Source organism: Salminus brasiliensis, chromosome 6, assembly GCF_030463535.1.
Source record: "Salminus brasiliensis chromosome 6, fSalBra1.hap2, whole genome shotgun sequence".
In the NCBI taxonomy this organism is placed as follows: Eukaryota; Metazoa; Chordata; class Actinopteri; order Characiformes; family Bryconidae; genus Salminus; species Salminus brasiliensis.
The window spans coordinates 45,462,299-45,486,156 of record NC_132883.1 but is presented as its reverse complement, the minus strand read 5'-3'; the positions used below and the strand labels follow the sequence as shown (position 1 = coordinate 45,486,156).

At 44.4% G+C, this 23,858-nt stretch overlaps 1 protein-coding gene across 1 annotated transcript in view; it reads right to left on the bottom strand.

Moving 5' to 3' along the window:
* Positions 1 to 3,843: 3,843 nt before the first annotated feature.
* The window catches only part of gfra2a (GDNF family receptor alpha 2a), an 85,516-nt gene continuing 65,501 nt past the window's right edge, over positions 3,844 to 23,858 (bottom strand). The window contains exons 5-9 of the mRNA XM_072682575.1: positions 14,928 to 15,037; positions 14,124 to 14,264; positions 12,184 to 12,317; positions 7,606 to 7,656; positions 3,844 to 7,212 (exon numbers count right to left, since the gene is read on the bottom strand). Coding sequence (XP_072538676.1) covers positions 7,099 to 7,212; positions 7,606 to 7,656; positions 12,184 to 12,317; positions 14,124 to 14,264; positions 14,928 to 15,037 — 550 coding nt within the window. The 3' untranslated portion in view covers positions 3,844 to 7,098. The remainder of the gene's footprint in view (positions 7,213 to 7,605; positions 7,657 to 12,183; positions 12,318 to 14,123; positions 14,265 to 14,927; positions 15,038 to 23,858) is intronic.

The following is a 23,858-nucleotide window of genomic DNA, read 5'->3' as shown; positions in this document are numbered from 1 at the left end:
CCGAGCGCGTTCGGATAAACGGAGGGGCTTTTAGTCATTCCTCCCTCATCTCCGCTCTCCAGGACGTGCTCAGATCCCACGGATAAAATGCATGGAAGTTGTGATAAAGCAGCGTTATCTTCCAGTGTGAAGGAGCCAATCGGCCCGTCTGGAGGAGGAGCCGTCGCTCAGCAGTAGCGGCGCATTCGCCAGGAGAGCGGAACACATTCAGAGCACTGGAGAAATGAACTGGGCCTGTGAATTCTGCAGGAAACACACCGGTGCTGAAGCCCAGTGAAGCCCAGTGGCCAATGAGTGGAAGCACACGAAAGGGGTTTCTAATAAAGTGGCCAGTGAGTGAAGCACAAGGTAGGTGTTTCTAATAAAGTGGCCAGTGAGTGGAAACACAAGGCCAGTGTTTCTAATAAAGTGGCCAGTGAGTGAAGCACAAGGTAGGTGTTTCTAATAAAGTGGCCAGTGAGTGGAAACACAAGGTAGGTGTTTCTAATAAAGTGGCCAGTGAGTGGAAGCACAAGGTAGGTGTTTCTAATAAAGTGGCCAGTGAGTGGAAGCACAAGGTAGGTGTTTCTAATAAAGTGGCCAGTGAGTGGAAACACAAGGTAGGTGTTTCTAATAAAGTGGCCAGTGAGTGGAAGCACAAGGTAGGTGTTTCTAATAAAGTGGCCAGTGAGTGGAAGCACAAGGTAGGTGTTTCTAATAAAGTGGCCAGTGAGTGAAGCACAAGGTAGGTGTTTCTAATAAAGTGGCCAGTGAGTGGAAGCACAAGGTACGTGTTTCTAATAAAGTGGCCAGTGAGTGGAAGCACAAGGTAGGTGTTTCTAATAAAGTGGCCAGTGAGTGAAGCACAAGGTAGGTGTTTCTAATAAAGTGGCCAGTGAGTGAAGCACAAGGTAGGTGTTTCTGATAAAGTGGCCAGTGAGTTGAAGCACAAGGAAGGTGTTTCTGATAAAGTGGCCAGTGAGTTGAAGCACAAGGTAGGTGTTTCTGATAAAGTGGCCAGAGGGTGGAAGTAGACGGTTTTAATATGTGGTTTGAGTAAAAACAGACACAGAAAAGATGCATTTTTTTTATATAGATGCAAGTGGTGTGTGTGTGTGTGTGTGTGTGTGAGAGAGAGAGAGTGTGTGTGCTACAGTGCTGTATGGGGAAGCTCTCGGCAGCTCTGCACTTTGAAGATGAGTTTCCTCCTCTGTCTCTGTCACAGGCAGCTGTAGTGCTAAATGCGACCTGACACTACGCAGGGAATTTTTCATGAATGTTTTTCGGATTTCACACACAGTGGAGACGACTGCTCCGCTCCAGCAGCCACTTCACTCCCGCCACACAAGCTCCAGTCCACCAATAAATCCAATCTTCTCCCACTGTTGTGATTTTTCCCATTCATTTATCTCCCATTAGCATTAAACCTGTCCCAGCTGACAGTGCTCACACTGACCCAGCCGTGAACTGCCTGCAAACACGCTCCTCCACGGCTTCTGCTGAGATCCAGAGAGATCTTTATGGGATGCTCATGAGCCCTTCAGCCCTCATTTCTGGTCATTTAGAGGGCACTGTTAACGGCCCTATATCCTGGCACCCCCCCTCCCTTCAGCCCATAAACAGAATCCCTAAAAACCCGCCCACCTTCGCATCATTATTTCTGTGATGTCACACAAACAACACTTGCATCCACCCACTCGTTCATCCTGCTGCAGTTTAGCTCCTCCCACTCACGCTGAAGTTATAAGGTGTGTTTCAAAAACAACTGATTTCTGAATGGGGCCCAACATAGGCCAGCCAATCAGCCAATTAATTTCCAACTGCAAATTAAGAACACACTCTTAATGTAGGTACTGTAATATAATGACTGTAGCTCCGCCTCCTCAGTGTGTATCACAATACCTACATTTATAGCGTTATTAATATTCACCCTATTGAGAGACTGTAGCTCCGCCTCCTCAGCGTATATCACAATACCTACATTTAGAGCGTTATTAATATTCACCCTATTGAGAGACTGTAGCTCCGCCTCCTCAGCGTATATCACAATACCTACATTTAGAGCGTTATTAATATTCACCCTAATGAGAGACTGTAGCTCCTCCTCCTCAGTGTATACCACAATACCTACATTTAGAGTGTTATTAATATTCACCCTAATGAGAGACTGTAGCTCCTCCTCCTCAGTGTATATCACAATACCTACATTTAGAGTGTTATTAATATTCACCCTAATGAGAGACTGTAGCTCCGCCTCCTCAGCGTATATCACAATACCTACATTTAGAGCGTTATTAATATTCACCCTATTGAGAGACTGTAGCTCCGCCTCCTCAGTGTATATCACAATACCTACATTTAGAGCGTTATTAATATTCACCTTAATGAGAGACTGTAGCTCCGCCTCCTCAGTGTATATCACAAAACCTACATTTAGAGCGTTATTAATATTATGAATATTATACAGAGCTAATGAGAGACTGTAGCTCTGTATGTATGTCTGTAGTGTACAGTGTGTAGTGTATGCGGTGTTGTACTGGTGTGCTCTCAGTATTTACAGTGCAAGCTCATGTTTATCTGATCAGAATTTCAGCCGCAGCTCAGCAGATTTCCTCAGAGCCGCTGGTTGTGCAGCAGAGGGGCGCTGGACCGCCTGCGAGCTAATGATCAGCCTCTACCTAACTGCTGAATGATGCATTAGCAATTAAACACATACATATGCTCGACACGTTTAATGAATCTTTAATGAGCTGCGCTGTGTTTCTGCTTCTGAATACGGTTATTTACACAAACCTGCACATGTTCATTAGCTTCCCTTCAGCAGTCCAGCGCTCACTGCTCCTCAGACCTCTTCCCTTCCTTCAGAAATCAGCTTCATCCCACATTCAGCACATGGGCCGCTAATGCAGGAGCCAGCCGCTGCCATTAAAGTGCTGCTCTGTTATTAAAGCCCAATCCAACTGATGTAGCCCCCCACCCGCCCACCCTGAGCGCCGCCAGTCCACCCAGACGTGTTCCAGCTCTTAAGTTAGTGATTTAATTATCGACTGGACAATTAGCACTGGAGCTATGAAGGTAATGCAGCTTAGAAGTGATGGAAGCTCATACCCCACCAATTAGCACTGGAGCAACGAGGCTACTGTAGCTAACAAACAATAGAAGCAAATAGTCCTCCAATTAGCACTGAGCTATTAGGCTAATATAGCTAACAAGCAATAGAAACATATACCCCACCAATTAGCACTGGAGCTATGAGGCTAATGTAGCTAATAAGCAATGGTAGCTTCTACCCCACCAATTAGCACTGGAGCTATGAGGCTAATGTAGCTAATAAGCAATGGTAGCTTCTACCCCACCAATTAGCACTGGAGCTATGAGGCTAATGTAGCTCAGAAGCAATGGTAGCTTCTACCCCACCAATTAGCACTGGAGCTATGAGGCTAATGTAGCTCAGAAGCAATGGTAGCTTCTACCCCACCAATTAGCACTGGAGCTATGAGGCTAATGTAGCTCAGAAGCAATGGTAGCTTCTACCCCACCAATTAGCACTGGAGCTATGAGGCTAATGTAGCTCAAAAGCAATGGTAGCTTCTACCCCACCAATTAGCACTGGAGCTATGAGGCTAATGTAGCTCAGAAGCAATGGTAGCTTCTACCCCACCAATTAGCACTAGAGCTATGAGGCTAATGTAGCTCAGAAGCATCGGTAGCTTCTACCCCCTGCAGTGGGTGGTATGTTAGTCATGCTGATTAAGTGATGTGTTGGTGCCCCACACCTGATTCCTCCACAGTGACTTGGTTCTTGTCGGTTCTCGCGTAGCAGAACTGCACAGGTTCTTACACACAGCAACGAGGGACGTTCCAGACTGTTAATGAGGTTTTATTTTGTTTACATTTCTATTCAAATATTAGACAGATTACACAATAGCTGTTAATTACCCCTCGCATTGGCACCTCGGCTCTGCTCTTAGGGTGTGTGTCCAACACTGGAATTTGGTTCCCCGACGCATTCGCAGAACCTCAACACGCTCAACCTGGGGCCCGTTTGGCAAGAAGAACAATTTCAGGCTTGTTTTCAGCAGTTCCTGCACTGCATTCGTCCACGTCTTTGGCAGAGACCGCGAGTCCGTCTCCCAGAGCTCTGCTTCACAGACAGCACCAGTCAAAAGTTTGGAGACATTAGCACACTCTCGAAAATGAAGGTTCTAGCGGTTCTTGGCTTGGGTGTTGTAGGGAAGGCAGCACTTTTACGTTAAGCTTAAGCTTCCTCATCATAAAAATTGTTCTGTACTGATCTGTAGGAAGGTTCCTTATGCTCTTAAAGAAGGGGTTCTTTAAAAGGTTCTTCAAAGAACCACTTCAATGCCTAATCAATTGCTGCTCTGGTTAAGTGGTTCTTCTTTATGATGGAAGGCCAAACAACTAGACCAGAGTCTAATCACCCTTTCTGCTTAGAGTATACGGAACCAAAAGAGGTTCCTCCATGGTATCACTCATTAGAACCTTTTCGGGAACCTTTATTTTGAAGAGTGTCGTTATTTTTCACATTTTAGAAGACAATAACACGACACATTTTCAGAGAGCTTCAACAAATCTGAACTGCTGGATCTTCTAGGGTCTTCTCGTAGATCCTTCAGCAGCTCCTCCTTGTCTGGAGTGAGCTTTCCACATGTTTCTCAGGCAGAACATCTGAAATAATACTTTTCCAAAGGACTGAAGGTTTAGAAATAAAACCATACTGAGGCATTAGAGCCCGGCCAATGAACCGCTTGGCTGATTTCTGACATCGGTAACTCGTGGTTTTATTGGTATTTGCACAAACATCATTGATTATTATTGATTATTTGAGATCTTTACTGATCTCCCAATGATAGGCTCCAGCTGTATGATGGTGTATGACAGTAATACAGGCCGAGGTTTTTATCAGTAATGGAAACTTCATTCAAATCTATAATAACTGGAGTTGGAGTTCTGCGGTGTGATTGGTCAGGCCTTTGAGTAACTGGGCTAAGTGTAGTTCACTGCTGTGCTCATTTAGAACTGATGCTGATCAGAACTAGTGATTGAATCTGTTGGTGTGATCAATGATACACCTTTCTGAGCCTACTGTGGATATCGGCAGCGCTTAAAGAACACTGACCAACTGCAAGTTTCATTGTACTCAATGTAGTCAGTATGGGAAAAGCAGTTTTTAAGAGTCTAGATTAAAAAAAGGAAATAAAAATCTAATTCAAATTAAAATGTAATAAAACAAATATGACTATAAAACCCTGACCGAGTACAATCATATTTAAAATAACAGGAACGATGTATCCAATGACCATGAAGAGAACTGACCATATCATATCAGACATTCAATTACAAGCATATACTGGAATATAAAACAATATCAGCCAATGAAATCAATTATAATAATTATAATAATAATTTCAGCACAATTTTAGAGTCAGGCCCTAAAAAGCATCAGCCTCACTGTATACAGTATATAGCAAAAATGCTATCCTGTGCTATGAAGTCAATATATTTAATATCTGTGATGTATTTTTTAATTTTATGAAGATTATTGAACTTATTTCTCAATATTTGACTTGTTTTAAGAAATATCAGATTTAGTGAGATTGCCTTTTTTTTACTGGCAGATAATTGAACATTTTTGTAATCAGGCAATGTCACTAAGCTACAAAGATCTCTAGAAATGAGCTGAATAATCGGATAAAATTCTTAGATCAGTCTCGTGAGGAGGAATATTAGATATATTGATCAGATTTAAGATGATTTCAATTCTCTTTTCCGTTTAAAATCAAAACAAAACAAACTGCACATTCATTCAGACGAGTCCAAACTTTTGACTTTTTTGGTGCTGTGGAACTGGAACCAGGTTCGATTAATAAGTGCATAATTACGTATCAGAACACACACCCTAACTGCACTTCACTGCACTGCACGTTACGCTCCAGTCATGTCCCTCTGGACGCTCCGGACGCTCCGGCGGTCACTGTAATCCTCCTGGGCGTAAAGACTTTACATTATAGTCATGATCTGTACAGCTGAAAGAAAAGACATTTCTATATTCACACACTGAAATTATACGGGTACTCATGGGCTGCCCATTAGAACCCATTTCAAACTAGAACCCACACTCCCACGAGCGCCAGTCAGTCAGTCAGTCCTCCTCTTCACTGATTGGTAGTTTGCAGAAATGCTTCATTTTTTTCATTATTAATTTTTTTCTCCTTTTGGAAATCTGTCAGAAAAGCACGGAACAGGACTAAGAAAGCTTGTCAGCGGCGACACGCCCTCACACCATGTCGACAGGGTACAGATTTATACTTCAAACACTTTGCACTGAAAAAGAACCACGAGAAAAGCAATTACTCCTCCGCGATGAAGGGGCGAGCGAGGGAGAAACCGAGGCTGGGGGAAAGAAAGCGACGGTGCCGTGAGAAAAGGAATAATCACGAAGCGAAAAGGCCGAAGCACCTGTCAGAGAAGAGCGCGGCGAACAGTCCGATAAATCAACGGGGAGAGGGGGAACGGGAGGTCAGGGGTGCAAAAATAATTAAAAAATAATCATAAAAAAAATAGAAAGAAGAAAGGAACTATGGTGGTGTCCAGAACTGAACTGGTCAGCGAGTGGAAAAGATCACACAGGTACAACCAAACGTCTGTAGGAAAAGATGCTGTACAGTAGACTCCTGAAAACACCACGCTTGATCTTGTAGCTGCGAGTCGTCCGAGTCTTCCAAGCCTGCGGTCCTCCTGGGTCCGTTTATTCCCAATGGAATCAAGAGAGCAAAGTGAGGAACGTCCACCGCCATCCACCACCATCCACCGCCATCCACCGCCATCCACCGCCATCCACTCCCATCTCATCCACTCTATCCATTCAAATTTGTCCCGTCCGTCCGATCCGTGTCCGCCCCGTTCTTTAGCCCTAGTCTCGGATATGTATCGTTCCGTGTGTTGTCGTGTTCCTCCACTTTCGTGGGTGTCTTGCTTTGTAATCTGGACAGAAATAAAGCTGTAGCGGTAGAGAGAGGACAGATGAGCAGAGAATTTGGTCTTTTTTTTCGAAGATTGGTCGAGCCTGTCCTCGCGTCTCGGAGACGTCCGGCAGGTTCAGATCAGTAGGTAAACCAGCCACAGCATCCAGGCTCCAGCGCCGAGCTTCAGGTCGGGGCTCCAGTTGCTGTCAGTGTCCGGCTCCACCATTGTGTTGGGCTGGTTGATCGTCTGCGGGAGAAACGTTGGATGGGTCAACAGGAAATAACCAATCACTGGAGTCAGGTCTGATTACAGTTTGCAATGACTCCACCCACCAAAAACTCAGCTCTAGAACCGAGATGTTCACCCCTCTAGTCCACTCCTGGCATTAATAGGCAGCATGGAGCCAATAGGGTCATGATGTTTATCTGCTCCAGAGAGTCCTATTCTATTGGCAGTACTTCTTCTCTACAGGGACTAGACAAGCTGTGTGTGTGTGCATTTGCACATCTGTGCCAGCCATGCCAGCAGCTGAATGCATTCATTAGAAGGGGTGTCCACAAACATTTGGACATGTAGTGTATCTGGGATTTGGCTTTACTTAGATGTTCTCCACACTAGAACACAAACACCAAGGCTTACCTGATCTCCACAGCTGAAGCCTTTAGAGGGGTCGCACGGCTCTCCCAGGTCCTGCAGAGGGAGAAGATCAGAGGACTGATCAGATTCTGGATCTGGTGAAAATGAGCATGCTGTGAATCGAGAACACGAAGTCTGTCTGGTTCTGGAGGAGAACGTCCACATTTGACATAATGTAAAGTTTCCAAACCAATATAAGGGTTCTTCCTAAAACCCTGACATGATGTAAAGGTTCCACACCAATATAAGGGTTCTTCTACAGGATTGTGCTTCTTCGTTTATATTATATTTAATTATAATAGCCAATAAAATGGGACACCTTGTGTGGATAAAAATGCTAAAACTATGTAAAATATCTGGGATCCATTGAAATAATACATTTTAGTCTCATTATGAAAATTCATTTGATATTTGGAGCAGACTGAAGATGATTTCCCTCACTGCAGCGTTTTACTGTATCTGAAGTATTTTAACATTCTAGATTCACTCACTCATACTTTATAATGATCATGGCAGCTCAAGAGCTAACATGCACACACACACTCTTACACACACACACACACACACACACACACACACACACACACTCATATACACACATCTAATCCAATAAAGCTCTTTTCAATCAGATCAGTGAGATGACAGAGGCCTTTCAGCCCGTGTTTTCATCCACCACAGCAAGCTGTCTGACATTTGCAGTAAGACCACCGAGGTTTAGAGAAGACCACCATCTCCACACACCTCAAATTAGAGCACAAGCAGAACTGAGCAGCAGGGCACGCGGAGGACGAGAGCACACAACACCCCTGATGAGCTCTTTCTCCACCTAGACATTCCAGAAATTCTTCAAATTCCACACAACGAGAAACCAGCCATAACATTAAAACCACCTGCCTAATGTTGAGTAGTTCCCCTCGTGCCACAGAGACAGCCCTAACCCATCAAGGTATGGACTCCACAACACCTCTGAAGGTGCCTCTGTGGTATCTGGACACCTTAAGGCATTGTATTGGGCACCCATGACCCCGGTTGTCCTTCCTTGGAGCACTTTTGGTAGGTACTGACCACTGCATACCTGCTTGCTGATGTTCTGGAGATGTTCTGACCCAGTCATTGTCTAGAACATCATAGTCTGGTCTCAGATTCTTAAACTTGTCCATTTTTCCTCCTTCATCACCTTTAAGAACTGACCGTTCACTCACTGCCTAATATGTAGCTCCACCCCTCGACAGACAGGAGACCCTGGACCCAGATCATCAGGGTTCTTCACTCCGGCTGGTTGATCAGTGTGGGTCCATGAGCAGCTGCCGTGAGAACCCACACGACTGTAGGAAAAGGGTTCTTCTCTAATGCATCAAGCTCACAGTTAAACTCCCCTCTCCATCCTCACATAGCCCCCCCACTCCACCCCCCTCCTCCACCACTCAGCCATCCATCATAATCTCTCTGTCCTATTAAAAGGGAGACGATTGAGGGTCGTTAGAAGAGCAATTCTGAGAAACAGAAAGTGAGTGCAGTCTAAGGGCCATTAAAACACCACCACTCTCTCTCTCTCTCGCTCTCTATCGCTCTCGCCCGCTCTCTCTCTCTCCAGTTACACTCCTCAGACACTCCTCAAACCCCTCTTTTGTAGCTCCACCTTGCTGGTGTTCACTTAGAGACTGTAGATCATCTGCTGAAGCGCAGTGTGTGTTAAACATCCTGTAGACCTTCATCAGGGGTCAGCGTCTGACCACAGAGCCTCTCTGGTCCAGATGTCTTTGGGTGATTGACCCAACACCACACACACACACACACACTACCATCAGCACCACCATGCCAGCGTCACTGTTGTACTGAGAACGGACCACAAAGCACATGGTAGGTGTTTCTAATAAAGTGGCCAGCGAGAGGAAGCACATGGTAGAAGGGTTTCTAATAAAGTGGCCAGCGAGTGGAAGCACAAGGTAGGTGTTTCTAATAAAGTGGCCAGCGAGAGGAAGCACATGGTAGAAGGGTTTCTAATAAAGTGGCCAGCGAGTGGAAGCACAAGGTAGGTGTTTCTAATAAAGTGGCCAGTGAGTGGAAGCACAAGGTAGAAGGGTTTCTAATAAAGTGGCCAGTGAGTGGACGCACAGGGTAGGTGTTTAATGGAAACACAAGCACCTCTTTAACATTGAGACCGGAAGGTCGCCAGTTCGTATACGACCAGCAGGGGGAGCGAAGACTGTCTCCTCCCTCAATCCACGGCTGAAGTGCCCTTGAGCAGAGCACCTAACCCTCAACTGCTCACCGGGCACTGGAGCTGGAGCTGGCTCCCCTAGTGTGTGTGTGTGTGTGTGTTCACTCCTGCAGATGGGATATATGCATAGGGACACATTTCACTGTACATTTCACAGAACATCCAATAGAACCTTGGCCTCAGCTCCTGAAAACGTGTGTATCACTACACCCCTAAGATGATTCCTCAGTATCTGAAAGGCGGTTGTGAGCTTCCTCAGCTCTGTGCAGAAGAAGGAGAGAGAATAGTAAACAGTGTTTTTATTAGTAGAAGCTTCACGTCACGTTCTGAGTGTTTGGAGATTTGAGTGGAGTGCAGGAGAAGAGCCAGAGGCAAGGCCTTTCATTTCTTCATTTATTTCTCCTGGAAAGACTCTGAGCAGGACCAGCGGAGACGTGTGGAAGCTCTGAAGCTCTGCACTGGGCTGAATAATCCATGATGCGCGACTGACAGGTTTTGGGATAGCGGGAGCGTTCGGAGGAGAATGGCTGGAACGTGCTCCCCTAAGGCTATCTCTAATTATAAACTTCCTGCTTGAACAGTTCTTGTGTTGTGTGTTCACTAATTACCATTTCTGCCATAAATTAGGCATTGCACTCGTGGCCCGACTCGTACGCGAACCGCACACACACACACACACACTCTGTCACACACCATTGGTGTTGTAGAATCAATACTGGCATACATTGGCTGGTCTCCGGAGGCTCCAGCGGCCGGGCACATTTTTCAGTGTCGGCCTGTTTGTATTGTTCTCAGACGCTCATTCTTCACTCATTTCTCTTTTTTCGACGTTAATTAGAGGCCCATCAGCACTGCAGGAGAGCTGTTTACAGGCAGGTGAGGCGAACGGCACGCCTGTGTTTGTGGTGTTTACTGGGAGCTTGAATACAGTAACAATGCGCAAATGTCAATGAATTCACTGTTGGTTCAAGATTCTCAATGGTCCTGTTTTGTATTCATAGCTTGATTAGTCATCAAATTGTACAATCAGCGCTAATTAAATACGCAGAGTCATTGGGGGAGTGCTGCTCTGGTGGGTAAATATGTTTTGTTTGAGAAAAGATTTTAATGAGAGCTTATATTTATACATGCAGCAGGGCAGAGAGGAAGTGAGGTGGTGACGAAGTTATTTCCTTACTATTTAAAGGGGAACCCCAAATACAGCCTGGGGGGTTCTTCTGTCTGAGCCCAACTTCATTGGCAGCACCAAATATGAAGTATAAAATTGACCCCAACCCAATTCAAAATACAGAGTAAAACTGAGCCCAGCCCGACAGAATTCAGTCCAAAACTGAGCTGAACCAACAACAGTTTAAATTTGATTCCAGCCCAACAAGGTTCAGTTCAAAATGAAACAAGCCCAGCCAGAAATACAGTAAACCTGAGCTCAGACCCAAATCCTACAGATTTAGCCCAAACTTGACCCAAATTCAACAAACTCATGTCAACTTTCACCCCAGACCAACAGAATTCAGCCCAGAATTGACCTAAACTCAACAGATTTCAATCCAAAATGAACTGAGCCCAGCCAGAAATAGAGTAAAACTGAGCACAGACCAACAAAATTCAACAAAAGTTTACATCTGATTCCAGTCTAACAGAATTGAATCCAAAATGGACCAGAATCCTACAGAATTCAGCCCAAATTTGACCCATTTCAACAAACTCATATCAGCTTTGCTTCCAACCCAACAAGCTTTATTGTAAATTGACCCCAACCCAACAAAACACAATGCAAAACTAAGCCCAATCAAAAATACAGAGTAAAACTGAGCCCAGCCCAATAGAATTCAGTACAAAACTGAGCTCAACCAACAACAGTTTAAATTTGATTTCAGGCCAACAAGGTTCAGTTCAAAATGAAACAAGCCCAGCCAGAAATAGAGTAAAACTGAGCTCAGACCCAAATCCTACAGATTTAGCCCAAACTTCAAATTCAACAAACAAATGTCAACTTTGATTCCAACCCAACAAGCTTTATTGCAAACTGATTTCAATCAAAAATTGACCCAACTTGAGCTCAACCCAAGAACAGTTCAAATTTGATTCCAGCACAATTCAGTCCAAACTACTCTAAACCAGCACAATTCAGTCCAAACTACTCTAAACCAGCACAATTTACTCTTATACTGACTCAAATCCAACCAGATTCAGTCTAAACCTAAGTCCAACATTATTAGTCCAAAACAAAATTTAAACCAAAACTAACCCAAACCCATTGAGTCCAAAACACTGAATTGACTCAATTTAGTCCAAATGGTTCTGAAAGTGACCCAAACAGAGGACGCTGAGCAGAACTGGCTGATAAAGACTTCACTCACCTCATTTGTAGCTCGGGTGCTGTTGGGGCTGGCTGTGGATCTGGGCTCGATGCTGGGCTCAGGGTTCACTGACGGTGTAGCGAACGGCGGATCGAACTTAAACATCCCGTAGCCGAAAGCTACAATCGCACTGTCTGTTCGAGAAAACACAAAGAAACCAGGATTAGAGCTTCATCTTTTACAAAGAGCTTAAAGACCTAACAAACCTTTACATCAATCAGCCATAACATTAAAACCATTAAAAAAAGAACACTGATGTGATCTACATATTAGGCAGTGAGTGAAGAACAGTCAATTCCTGAAGATGATGAAGGAAAGTGATGAAGCAGGACAAGTGGACAAGCGTGAGAATCTAAGACACTCTGACAAGAACCAGACTGTGAGATTCTAGACGATGACTGCATCAGAACATCTCCAGAACATCAGCAAGCAGGTCTCGTGGGGAGTGTTCCCTCCTGGTATGCAGCGGTCAGGAGCTACCAAAAGTAGCTACCACAGATACCCCTCGTTAATGCTAATGGAGGCCCCACCTCACAACTTACAGGAAGGTGTCCAGAACCCACAGGAACCACACCTTCAGAGGTGTGGTGGAGTCCAAGCCTCGACAGGTTAGTGCTGTTTTAGCAGGGACCTATGTAAAATGAGTTGGGTGGTTGTAATGTTATGGCTGATTCGTGTGTTAATTCTATGCTGTTCATCTGAACTGATAAAAATATGAACAAATTCAATTTAAAACTATAATAACTGATTATAAGCTCTGATTATAAGCTCTGACACTTAGAAATGATTCTTTATTATTATATTAATGTTGGTATTATGATTAATGGATGACAGCGACTCATTCACATCATTTTTTTTTGCTTCAGATGAATCAAAGCATTATACTGCACTTGGTTTTGCTCCTCCCTCCAGCATCTGTGCCTTTTTACATTTCTCTGAAACTGAAAACACAGGGATACTGTCTGTCTCTCTCTCTCTCTTTTCTCCGCTCTCAGATGACATATGTCTCCAGATAGTCGCGGAGCTGCAGAATAATATCAGCGCTGTTTCCCATCACCCCGGCCTCTCCGTGCCAGCTCAGCAGGAAAACAGCCGAGCGCTCCGCTGCACTCCTTTATTAAGACTTTCCTCCACCTCACTCACACACACTCACACACTCACACACACACTCGAACACAAGAGCATGTATCTGTCAATGAGGCCTCGTTACGTTTAAAACACATTAAGAGAGTTCAGATGCTGGAGCCAGGCTTTAAGGTAACGGATGTATGAGCATCAGCTGTTGGAGCTGGGAAAAGCAGTACAGTGAGAACCGAGTGACCCATTTCCTACTGAACCGGCCAACCCAGACCAGCTGGACCATCACGGTCATCCAGGTGAACATATACCCTATACTGGTGAACTGGGTTAGCTGGTTGACCATCTCAGGGTAGGTTTCCATTTGAAGTAGATGGTATTAGCTGGTCAACTAGCATGCTGGTTCCGCTGGTGGTCTATGTTGGTCATGCTAGTTTACTAGCTTGGCCATGCTGGTGTTACTGGTCAACCAGCATAACCAGAATGGGCAAACAAAAAAAACTAGGTCATGCTGGTGGACCAGCTTGGTCATATTGTCCATGTATGGGTCTTGCTGGTCTTGCTGGTGGACCAGCTTGGTCATATTGTCCATTCTTGGTCTTGCTGGTCAGCCAGCTTGGTCATGTAGGTCATGTTGGTCATGCTGATCATGCTGGTGGACTAGCTTAGTCCTATTGTTTGTGCTTGGTCTTGCTGGTCAGCCGACTTTTTTTGTTAGTATATGCTGGTCTTGCTGGTCAACCAGCTTGGCCATGTTGGCTATACTGGGTGGGGGGTGTTGGGTAAATCTAACTGTAATGTAGTTGTAGTCTCAGGAAATGGGTTAAACAGTGTGACACCATCTAGTGGAGCAGCAGACTTACGCAGACAGGTGTTCTGATTGAAGTCCTTTAGGAATTTCTCACACTCCTCCTCGTTGTTGCCGCTGTTCTGGCAGGTGCACCATGGTGAGACGGTGAAGTCTTCATAGTTGGAGTTCTCATAGTTTGGAGTCATTTCCGTTCCTTTTAAAAGAACCGACAAAAACATACACAGGAAGATGAAGCATCAAAAGCACTCATGAAAAAAGAGCTATGCTAAAGAGGCTAACTCTGCACAAGGCTAGCGTTACCGGTTAGCACCAAGCTAGCTCACAAGGTCATCACAGTCAGTCCTCTTCACTTGGGCTAAATTGCATTGCGGAGAAATCCAGCTCTTATTGATGGTCAAGCTGGTCAACCAGCATGGTCATGATGGTTATGCTGGACAACTATATTGTAATGCTGGTCAACCAGCTTGGTAAAGCTGAATAACCAGCATGGTCATGATGGTCATAATGGTCAATCATCATGTCGATCATCAAACTCAATAGAAAACACTGGTCAGGATCTGAGCTGATCACCCATCTCAACCATCTCAACCATCTCGACCATCTTGACCAGTGAAACCAGTTTGAGCTGGTGGTTGAGCAGGGTATCATCATTCCTGAAATAAAAGGTCTAATAACAGTGAGCTCATACGAGCGCAGTAGACGAAAATAAGAGGAAAATAGAAACAGGAAGGTTGGATAATATGCAAATAATATGCAAATAAGACATTAGTGACACGATTCAGTGACCTTTGAAGCGGCTGATAGTTACAGGCTGTCGGAGAAAATCACTGCCTCTCTCTGCCTCTCTCTCACTCACCGATAAGGCCGGTGTAGGCGGTCAGGCAGGCCTGGTAGTCGTCTTTCGGGCAGGTGCTGACGAAATCGGGGGTCATCTGGCAGTTAGTGTGGAAGTCCGCCAGCCTCGACCTGGACATGAAAAAAACACGGCAGCATGTCAACAAACGGGAGAGACAAGGGCCGCACACACACACACACACACACACACTTACACACACACTGCAGCTACTGCTCTGCCGGCGGCCGAGTGGGCAGTAGTTTATGGGTCAGAGGGCCGTGCATAGCGTGTGTGTGTGTGTGTTTATGCCTCGAGACGTTGCTAATCCACTCTGGATGGACTGAAGTCCACGCATGTTTAGAAACGTCGCTCTGTCCTTACACATCACTGACCATTCACCACAACACTGAATCACCCTCTCTCTCTCTCTCTCTCTCTCTCTCTCTCCCTCTCTCTCCCTCTTCCTCTGCATGTCTCTTCTCTCTCCCTCTCTCTCCCTCTTCCTCTGCATGTCTCTTCTCTCTCCCTCTCTCTCCCTCTTCCTCTGCATGTCTCTTCTCTCTCTCTCTGTCTCCCTCTCTTTACACTTATCCTATCTCTCTCTCTCACCCCCTCTCTCTGTCGCTTGCTCTCTCTTCTCTCCCCTCTTTTTAATTGCTCTCTCTCTCTCTTCCTGTCCATTTCTTTCTTTCTGCTCATTGTTCTCTCTCTCTCTCTGTCTCTCTCTCGCTCTCTCTCTCGTGCCCCCCCCCCCCCCCCCCCCCGACTCTCCCTCCCCTGTGTCTCTCTCTGTCTGGTTGTTGCTCAGTGTTGCGGACTGTGACCTCTTTGTGGTTCCAGGGGGTGCTGGGGGGGTTTCAGAGCAGATAGGACATTCACCCTGCAGCTGCAGAACACATCATCTCTCTCTCTCTATCTCGCTCTCTCTCGCTCTCTCTCTCCCTTGCTACCTCATTCTTTGCTTTCTTTTTTCACTCTTTCTCTCTCGCGTACTCTCACTATTTCACTCTTTCTCTCCCACTCTGCTTCTATCTGTTTCTCTTTCCCACTATAGTATGGTGCACAGTGTAGTACATACTCCATAGTACATTGTATAGTACACAATGCAAACTGCACTGTATGGTATGACACTATATAAAGAACACTTGCACACACTGCATAGTACACACTATGTAGTGCACTGTCTATATTCCAAAGTACTATATACTATATACTACTCTATATAGTACACACTCTATAGTGCTCTGTATAGAACACACTCTATAGTGCACTGTATAGTACACACTATATAGTGCACTGTATAGTACACTCTCTATAGTGCTCTGTATAGTACACACTATAGTGCTCTGTATAGTACACTCTATAGTGCACTGTATAGTACACACTCTATAGTGCACTGTATAGTACACACACTATAGTGCTCTGTATAGTACACTCTATAGTGCACTGTATAGTACACACTCTATAGTGCTCCGTATAATACACACTCTATAGTGCTCAGTATAGTGCACACTCTATAGTGCTCAGTATAGTGCACACTCTATAGTGCTCAGTATAGTACACACTCTATAGTGCACTGTATAGTACGCACTCTATAGTGTATATAGTACAATGTGTATAGTATACACTGCATAGTACACTCCCAGTTCCACCAGCAGCTCACCTGATATACTTTAATGGAAGACTGACTGGATAAACTAGATGCTGTAGGGCAACTGGGAATACTGGGATTCCTCCAGGGGAGCATTTATAGTTTTTTTTCTTTTCAAATCGAATCTAATGTAAATCGTTTACCTTAAAAACGAACAACAGCCATAACTTGACTCCTAATTCGACTCAGACGCGTGAGGTTAAAGGGTTAAACCGAGCAGGACACTGACGTTACTCCTTCACACTGGTGTTTGCTCCACGGCACGAAGGGAAGAAACACTTATAAAAGTTTAATGTGTTCAGCAGATGCTCTTATAGGGCAGAGCTGCAGTCGAAAGCCGTAAGGGGAGGACGGGTCAGCGCATTAAAACCAGAGCTGCGTGAGAGCCGCTAAACAAATAAGACATCCAGTGCTTTCTGCTTCATTAGCTGATCGATGTAGTAGAGCCGGGAGGTGATTAGACTTCAGATAAACACACACTGCTCTTCCTCTGCAGGACGGCGGCACAGACCGGAGAGATATGGCGACCGGCCGCATCCGCAACACAGCAGGAGACACTTTCACATCGATTAGATTGACTGTGACTGGAGACTGCCATGGATTAGCCTAGCAAATCATTCCAGCGCTGGCTGTTCAGCAGCACAGCGGTGAACATTCACACAGCTTCAACCAGGCACTGTAGAAAACCTCCAGTTCCCTTTCCCTTCTACAGAAATGAAGCCAAAACTGCCTGTCATGTTGTCAAATCTGCAACCGGAGTATAGACCAGACTCGCCTACTCTACCAGACCAAGCTCAGGTGTCTCAGACCGCCTTCACTGAGCTTCCAGGGCACATTTCCCCCTGCATTCCCAGTTTGTCCAGAAAGTGGACGCTCCGGCACTTCCTATACAGCTCAGCTCCTCCATGTACTGAACAAAGAGGACGCCATGCAGGTCCTGCTGCAGACGATCAGCCTCTTCCAGCCAAGCCTGACTGTCTGTCAATCACTGCATTCCTAAGTGTAGCCCCGCCTTCTTACGATAGAACATAGTAAGGGTTCAAACCTGATTTTTGGGGGAAAATTAAAAATGGGCCGATTTCCAATGGGCTGGAATCTGGAGACACTGGAGATGGAAAATGAGATTGGGGAAATGGGCGGAGTTTTGTCACGAGTCAAGAGGGTTACTATACCCTATACTGGTAAGCCAGCTGGTTACACTGGATAACCAGCTTAGATCCAGAATAGCATATGTTTTAATTTGAGTAGGATGGACGGCCTGACCAAACTGGTCATACTGTGAGACAGCATCATGCTGGTCAACTATCCTAATAATGCTGGTTGACCAGCTTGGCCATGATGTTCAGCAAGCTTAGTCATACTGGTTGACCAGCTTGGACAGACTGGTCATGCTGATAGACCAGTTAAACCATCAAAAAAAAACAAAGAAACATACTCCATGCTGGTCAAGATCTCAGCTAGTCAATCACCTTACGCTTGACCAGTCTGACCGGCTCTATAGGGAGTAGGTAATAGGTAGTACATGTAGCTGAGAGTCTACTGCTGAATGTAGACGAGAAAGCGATTGTGTGGAATCAACCCATGGAATCGACTCCATCGATTCACATCACTCAGCATCGGAGCTGGAGCCAACTAATGAAGCAAACATGTCTCGTGTGATCGACCACATTTGGGGTAAGGGGGCTCTGGAAGGGGGGCGCTGGGTTGTACATTGATTTATTGCAGAGCTATTGCTCACTCAAGCAAGAACTGTGAGCTTAGTGATGCCAAACTACAAGCAGACCACAGAAGAGAACCAGGGAAGAACATTTTGTAAAGGCCCAAGAGCAGGTAAACAGATCCGTACTGTAGCAACAACATTTTATACGATCTGAATCCAATTCTATTGGACTGCCAATAGAATAGGACCCTCTGGAGCAGATAGTAAACATGACCCTATTGGCTCCATGCTGCCTAATGCCAGGTGTGGTCTAGTAGAGGGGTATAATAAAGCCCCCCAGCATTGAGCTGTGGAGCAGTGGAAGAACTGTGCTCTCTGGAATGATGGTGGTGGAGCTCCATCCAGTACTTTTGGAGAGTTGGGGATGAGGACTCCGCTGTGTTAGTTTTGGCACCTAAAGGGTGCTGTGTTAGACAACAGCAGCACAGCGGTAAAAACAAAGGATCAGAACTGGACTGGGCCTAAAATTCTTGCCAGTAGACAGAACACTGAGCTATTCAACAGCTACAGCCAACTACTGACAAAGTGGGCAGAGCAAGGGTCATCAATTCAGGTCTGAGAGAACCGCTATCCAGTGGAGTTTGTTTATTCTTGGCTCAAACACTCCCTCTGAAAGTGATAACTAACTGCTGAGTTAAATCAGGTGTTTACTGCTGAACATTGGTCCTCTGGGACCTCCTCGATTGATGGTCTGTGTAGCGTAGTCTAAAACTGTTGTTCCTGCAGTAAACAGAAGTAGAAACTCAAAGAACAACTTAAGCCCTGAGTAACTTCTAACCCCTTCCTGCAGCAGAGCTTCTTCTGGAGTCCACCCAGCATCTCTCAGCACAGGAGCTAAGGTACATTAGCCTCTACTACTCACTGTTTCATCATGCTTCTGGATTATTTAGGAGAATCAGGAGAAAAATGGAAAGGAACTGAGGAGAAAGTACATCCATTTCCTCATTGACAAAAGTATTGAGACACCTGCTCATTCATTGTTTCTTCTGAAATCAAGGGTATTAAAAGAGCTGATCGTGCTTTTGTTTGAGTAACCCTGTCTACTGTCCAGAGAAGAAGGGTTTCTAATAGATTTATGGACAAGTGTTGTGAGGATTTGATTGCAATCAGCAGCAAGAGCGATAGTGAGGTCAAGATGTTGGATAATCTCCACCGCACTTCATCATCCCCAACTTCCTAACTCATCCCATCCAAAAGTACTGGATGGAGCTCCACCACCATCATTCCAGAGAACACAGTTCCTCCACTGCTCCACAGCTCCTCAATGCTGGGGGGCTTCATACCCCTCTACTAGCCCACGCCTGGCATTATTAGGCAGCATGGAGCCAATAGGGTCATGATGTTGATCTGCTCCAGAGAGTCCTATTCTATTGGCAGTATGTCTTCTTCTACAGGGACTAGACAAGCTGTGTGTTTGTGCTTTTATCTATAACTGAACTGACTATTATCCGTGTTTGGGCTTCGGTCATTTTTCTACCGTTTAATGGATGGATTTTAATGGTAAACTCTATTTTTTTGGCACCATTTCAGCCTTGATGGTCAACAGGCTGTAATTTCCATGTTGAGACCAACACTTCAGCCTATCCTGATGGCCCTCACAGCTGTCCAGCTCACCTCACATTTCTGACCTGTGGAATGAGCAGTTGACGTCTGCTAGCTGTTCAGAGACCAGTTGCGGTATTACATGAGGCGATGCTTTCAGAAGAATAACACTGTACAGGTTCAGACCTTATAGTCACTAAATCTAACCTTGGTTATTCACCTGAACAGGAATATCAGTCACATGCCACTGTGTTTTTAATCTTTTCTCTGATTGGATAAAACAGTAATAAGCTCTGAATTAAAATCAGAAAAAAAACACAGCGCATCCAACAAGAACCAAAGCCTCCTCCATCTTTTATACAAGCATAGAAGTAATTTCATTAGAATAGGAATAGGATCAGGAGCACCATGCTGCCTAATGCCAGGCGTGGGCTAGTAGAGGGGTATAAAGAAATTCCCCCAGCATTGAGCTGTGGAGCAGTGGAAGAAATGTGTTCTCTGGAATGATGGTGGTGGATCTCTATCCAGTACTTTTGGATGGGATGAGTTTGGAACGAGGTGGGGTCATCCTGACTTTACTAACACTCTTGTGGCTGAATGCAATCAAATCCTCACAGCAATGCACCTTCAAAATCAAGTAGAAACCCTTCTTCTCTGGACAGTAGAGACAGTTACTCCAACAAAAGCAGGATCAGCTCTTTTAATACTCTTGATTTAAGAAGAAACAGTGAATGAGCAGGTGTCCCAATACTTTTGTCCATGTAGTGAAACTTAAACTCTTCCTCTTTGGGAAGCTTTATTTTAAAGAGAGTTTATATCAGATATATCTGGACCTTTAGGCAAGATGTGATCTCGCAGCAGTTATGCTAATTCAGAAGCACCAAGAGTTTAATGGTAAGTCTTATTGTGAGTGTGTGTGTGAAGCAGTGTGTGTGTGGAGTGTTCAGGCCATGGCTCGTGAGCTCGTCCGTGTTTGACTCCGGCAGTGAGATGTGATTAGCGATGTAAATCTTGTCCGAATCTTCAGCGGTATGCTAATTAAAAGGTGGTTTCTGATGCAGGGAGTGTATAAATTAAACACACTCGCTGAGCCACGGACGCCCAACATTAACCAATCCCCCTGTCGTCTGAGGATCAGCCTCACCGGCCCCACCGGCCCCACCGGCCCCACCAGCCCCACCAACCCCACCAGCCCCACCGGCTCCACCAGCCCCACCAGCCTCACCAGCCCCACCAGCCTCACCAGCCTGGTAGCCTGGGGTATCACTGCTTTTCTGGTGGTTCAGGCTCAGGCTCAGACTCAGGCTCAGACTCAGGCTCGGGTTCAGACTCAGGCTCAGGCTCGGGTTCAGGCTCAGGCTCAGGCTCAGACTCAGGCTCAGGCTCAGGCTCGGGTTCAGGCTCAGGCTCGGGTTCAGGCTCAGGCTCAGGCTCAGACTCAGGCTCAGGCTCGGGTTCAGGCTCAGGCTCGGGTTCAGGCTCAGGCTCAGGCTCAGACTCAGGCTCGGGCGTAAAGTCTTATTAGAGAGAGCTGCCAGACAGAGAAAACAAATCTGACACCCAGTCAATAAGGGAGAGGCTGTAACAGAGACGTGGGGCTGTGTGGAGTGGAGTGTTTAAGTGTGGAGGACTGAATGAGGAGAAGACAGGCATGGAAAGCAGCTTAATGATGGAAGACCTCGGGTGTAAGATGAAGATGTGTGTGTGAGTCTGCGGCGCTAATTGGAATTGCTAAGGCCCGGCTTCTCTAGACCATCGCGGAGTTGAGATAATGTCTGTATAATGAAGCACTTGCAAGCAGGGAGGGAGGGGCGAGTGCGGCTGAGGGTTCTAGACTCTGACTCATCACTCTGTGATTGAGCGTGAGGGGGAACTCTGGTGGGACTCCTATCCTGCACTACTTTTGGACTTCTGTGTGGGTTTATGAACCAGGCGCAGAACCTTGTCCATCCTCTTCCACCTAAACCATGCATGTAAATGAGCTCTTCTCTGATTGGCTGAATGATACTGCATCATTGACAGTAATGCATATATTCTAATAAAGTACACTCGTTTACTCAAACTGCTCTAACACATCATTAATGATTCATTAATTATGACTGCATAAAATGTGATCACAGTTGGCAGCTTAAATGTGATTAATCATAACTGTACAAAATAATATAATTAACCATGTTTAACAGCATACAAATCACATGATTAATCAAAGTTAATGGCAAAATAATGTAATTAATCACCTTTAAATTCATTAAATTATATTATTTACTAACTTTTATCACCATGTGTTGATCTGCAGTTAATCCCAATAAACACTGCAGACCCATTAATGCTCCTCCCATCATGAAGTACTGAGAGCTGATCAGAGCTGATAATGTTGATCTCTGATAATGCTGATCTCTGATAATGTTGATCTCTGATAATGCTGATCTCTGATAATGCTGATCTCTGATAATGTTTATTTCTGATAATGTTGATCTCGGATAATGTTGATCTCTAATAATGTTAATCTCTGATAATGTTGATCTCTGATAATGTTGATCTCTAATAATGTTAATCTCTGATAATGTTGATCTCTGATAATGCTGATCTCTGATAATGTTGATCTCTAATAATGTTAATCTCTGATAATGTTGATCTCTGATAATGTTGATCTCTAATAATGTTAATCTCTGATAATGTTGATCTCTGATAATGCTGATCTCTGATAATTTTGATCTCTAATAATGTTAATCTCTGATAATGTTGATCTCTGATAATGTTGATCTCTAATAATGCTAATCTCTGATAATGCTGATTTCTGATAATGTTGATCTCTGATAATGTTGATCTCTGATAATGTTGATCTCTAATAATGCTAATCTCTGATAATGCTGATTTCTGATAATGTTTATTTCTGATAATGTTGATCTCGGATAATGTTGATCTCTGATAATGCTGATTTCTGATATAGTTTATTTCTGATAATGTTGATCTCGGATAATGTTGATCTCTGATAATGTTGATTTCTGATAATGTTGATCTCTAATAATGTTAATCTCTGATAATGATGATTTCTGATAATGTTGATCTCTGATAATGTTTATTTCTGATAATGTTGATCTCTGATAATGTTAATCTCTGATAATGCTGATCTCTGATAATGTTGATCTCTAATAATGTTAATCTCTGATAATGTTGATCTCTGATAATGTTGATCTCTGATAATGTTGATCTCTAATAATGCTAATCTCTGATAATGCTGATTTCTGATAATGTTTATTTCTGATAATGTTGATCTCGGATAATGTTGATCTCTGATAATGTTGATTTCTGATAATGTTGATCTCTAATAATGTTAATCTCTGATAATGATGATTTCTGATAATGTTGATCTCTGATAATGTTTATTTCTGATAATGTTGATCTCGGAGAATGTTGATCTCTGATAATGTTGATTTCTGATAATGTTTATTTCTGATAATGTTGATCTCGGATAATGTTAATCTCTGATAATGATGATTTCTGATAATGTTGATCTCGGATAATGTTAATCTCTGATAATGATTTCTGATAATGTTAATCTCTGATAATGCTGATTTCTGATAATGTTGATCTCGGATAATGTTAATCTCTGATAATGATTTCTGATAATGTTAATCTCTGATAATGCTGATTTCTGATAATGTTGATCTCTGATAATGTTGATCTCTGATAATGCTGATTTCTGATAATGTTGATCTCTGATAATGATGATTTCTGATAATGATGATTTCTGATAATGTTGATCTCTGATAATGCTAATCTCTGATAATGTTCAGATTTTGCTCAGATTTTGTGGAGCGTTTGGGAAGCTGAGCTCCAGGCGGTGGGGAAATGGCTGTGGGTTTGAATCAGAAGCTGGAACCTCTGTGGTTCTGGGAGCTTCGCTTTGGAATAAACTAAGAAGTACAAACTGCGGTCGGAAAAGAACCGGCTAAACCACAGTGAGACTCAGCAGGGCGCCCACTCAGAGAGAGGACCCTTGGTGGTTGCTACGGTGTTATATGATGTGAGCTATATG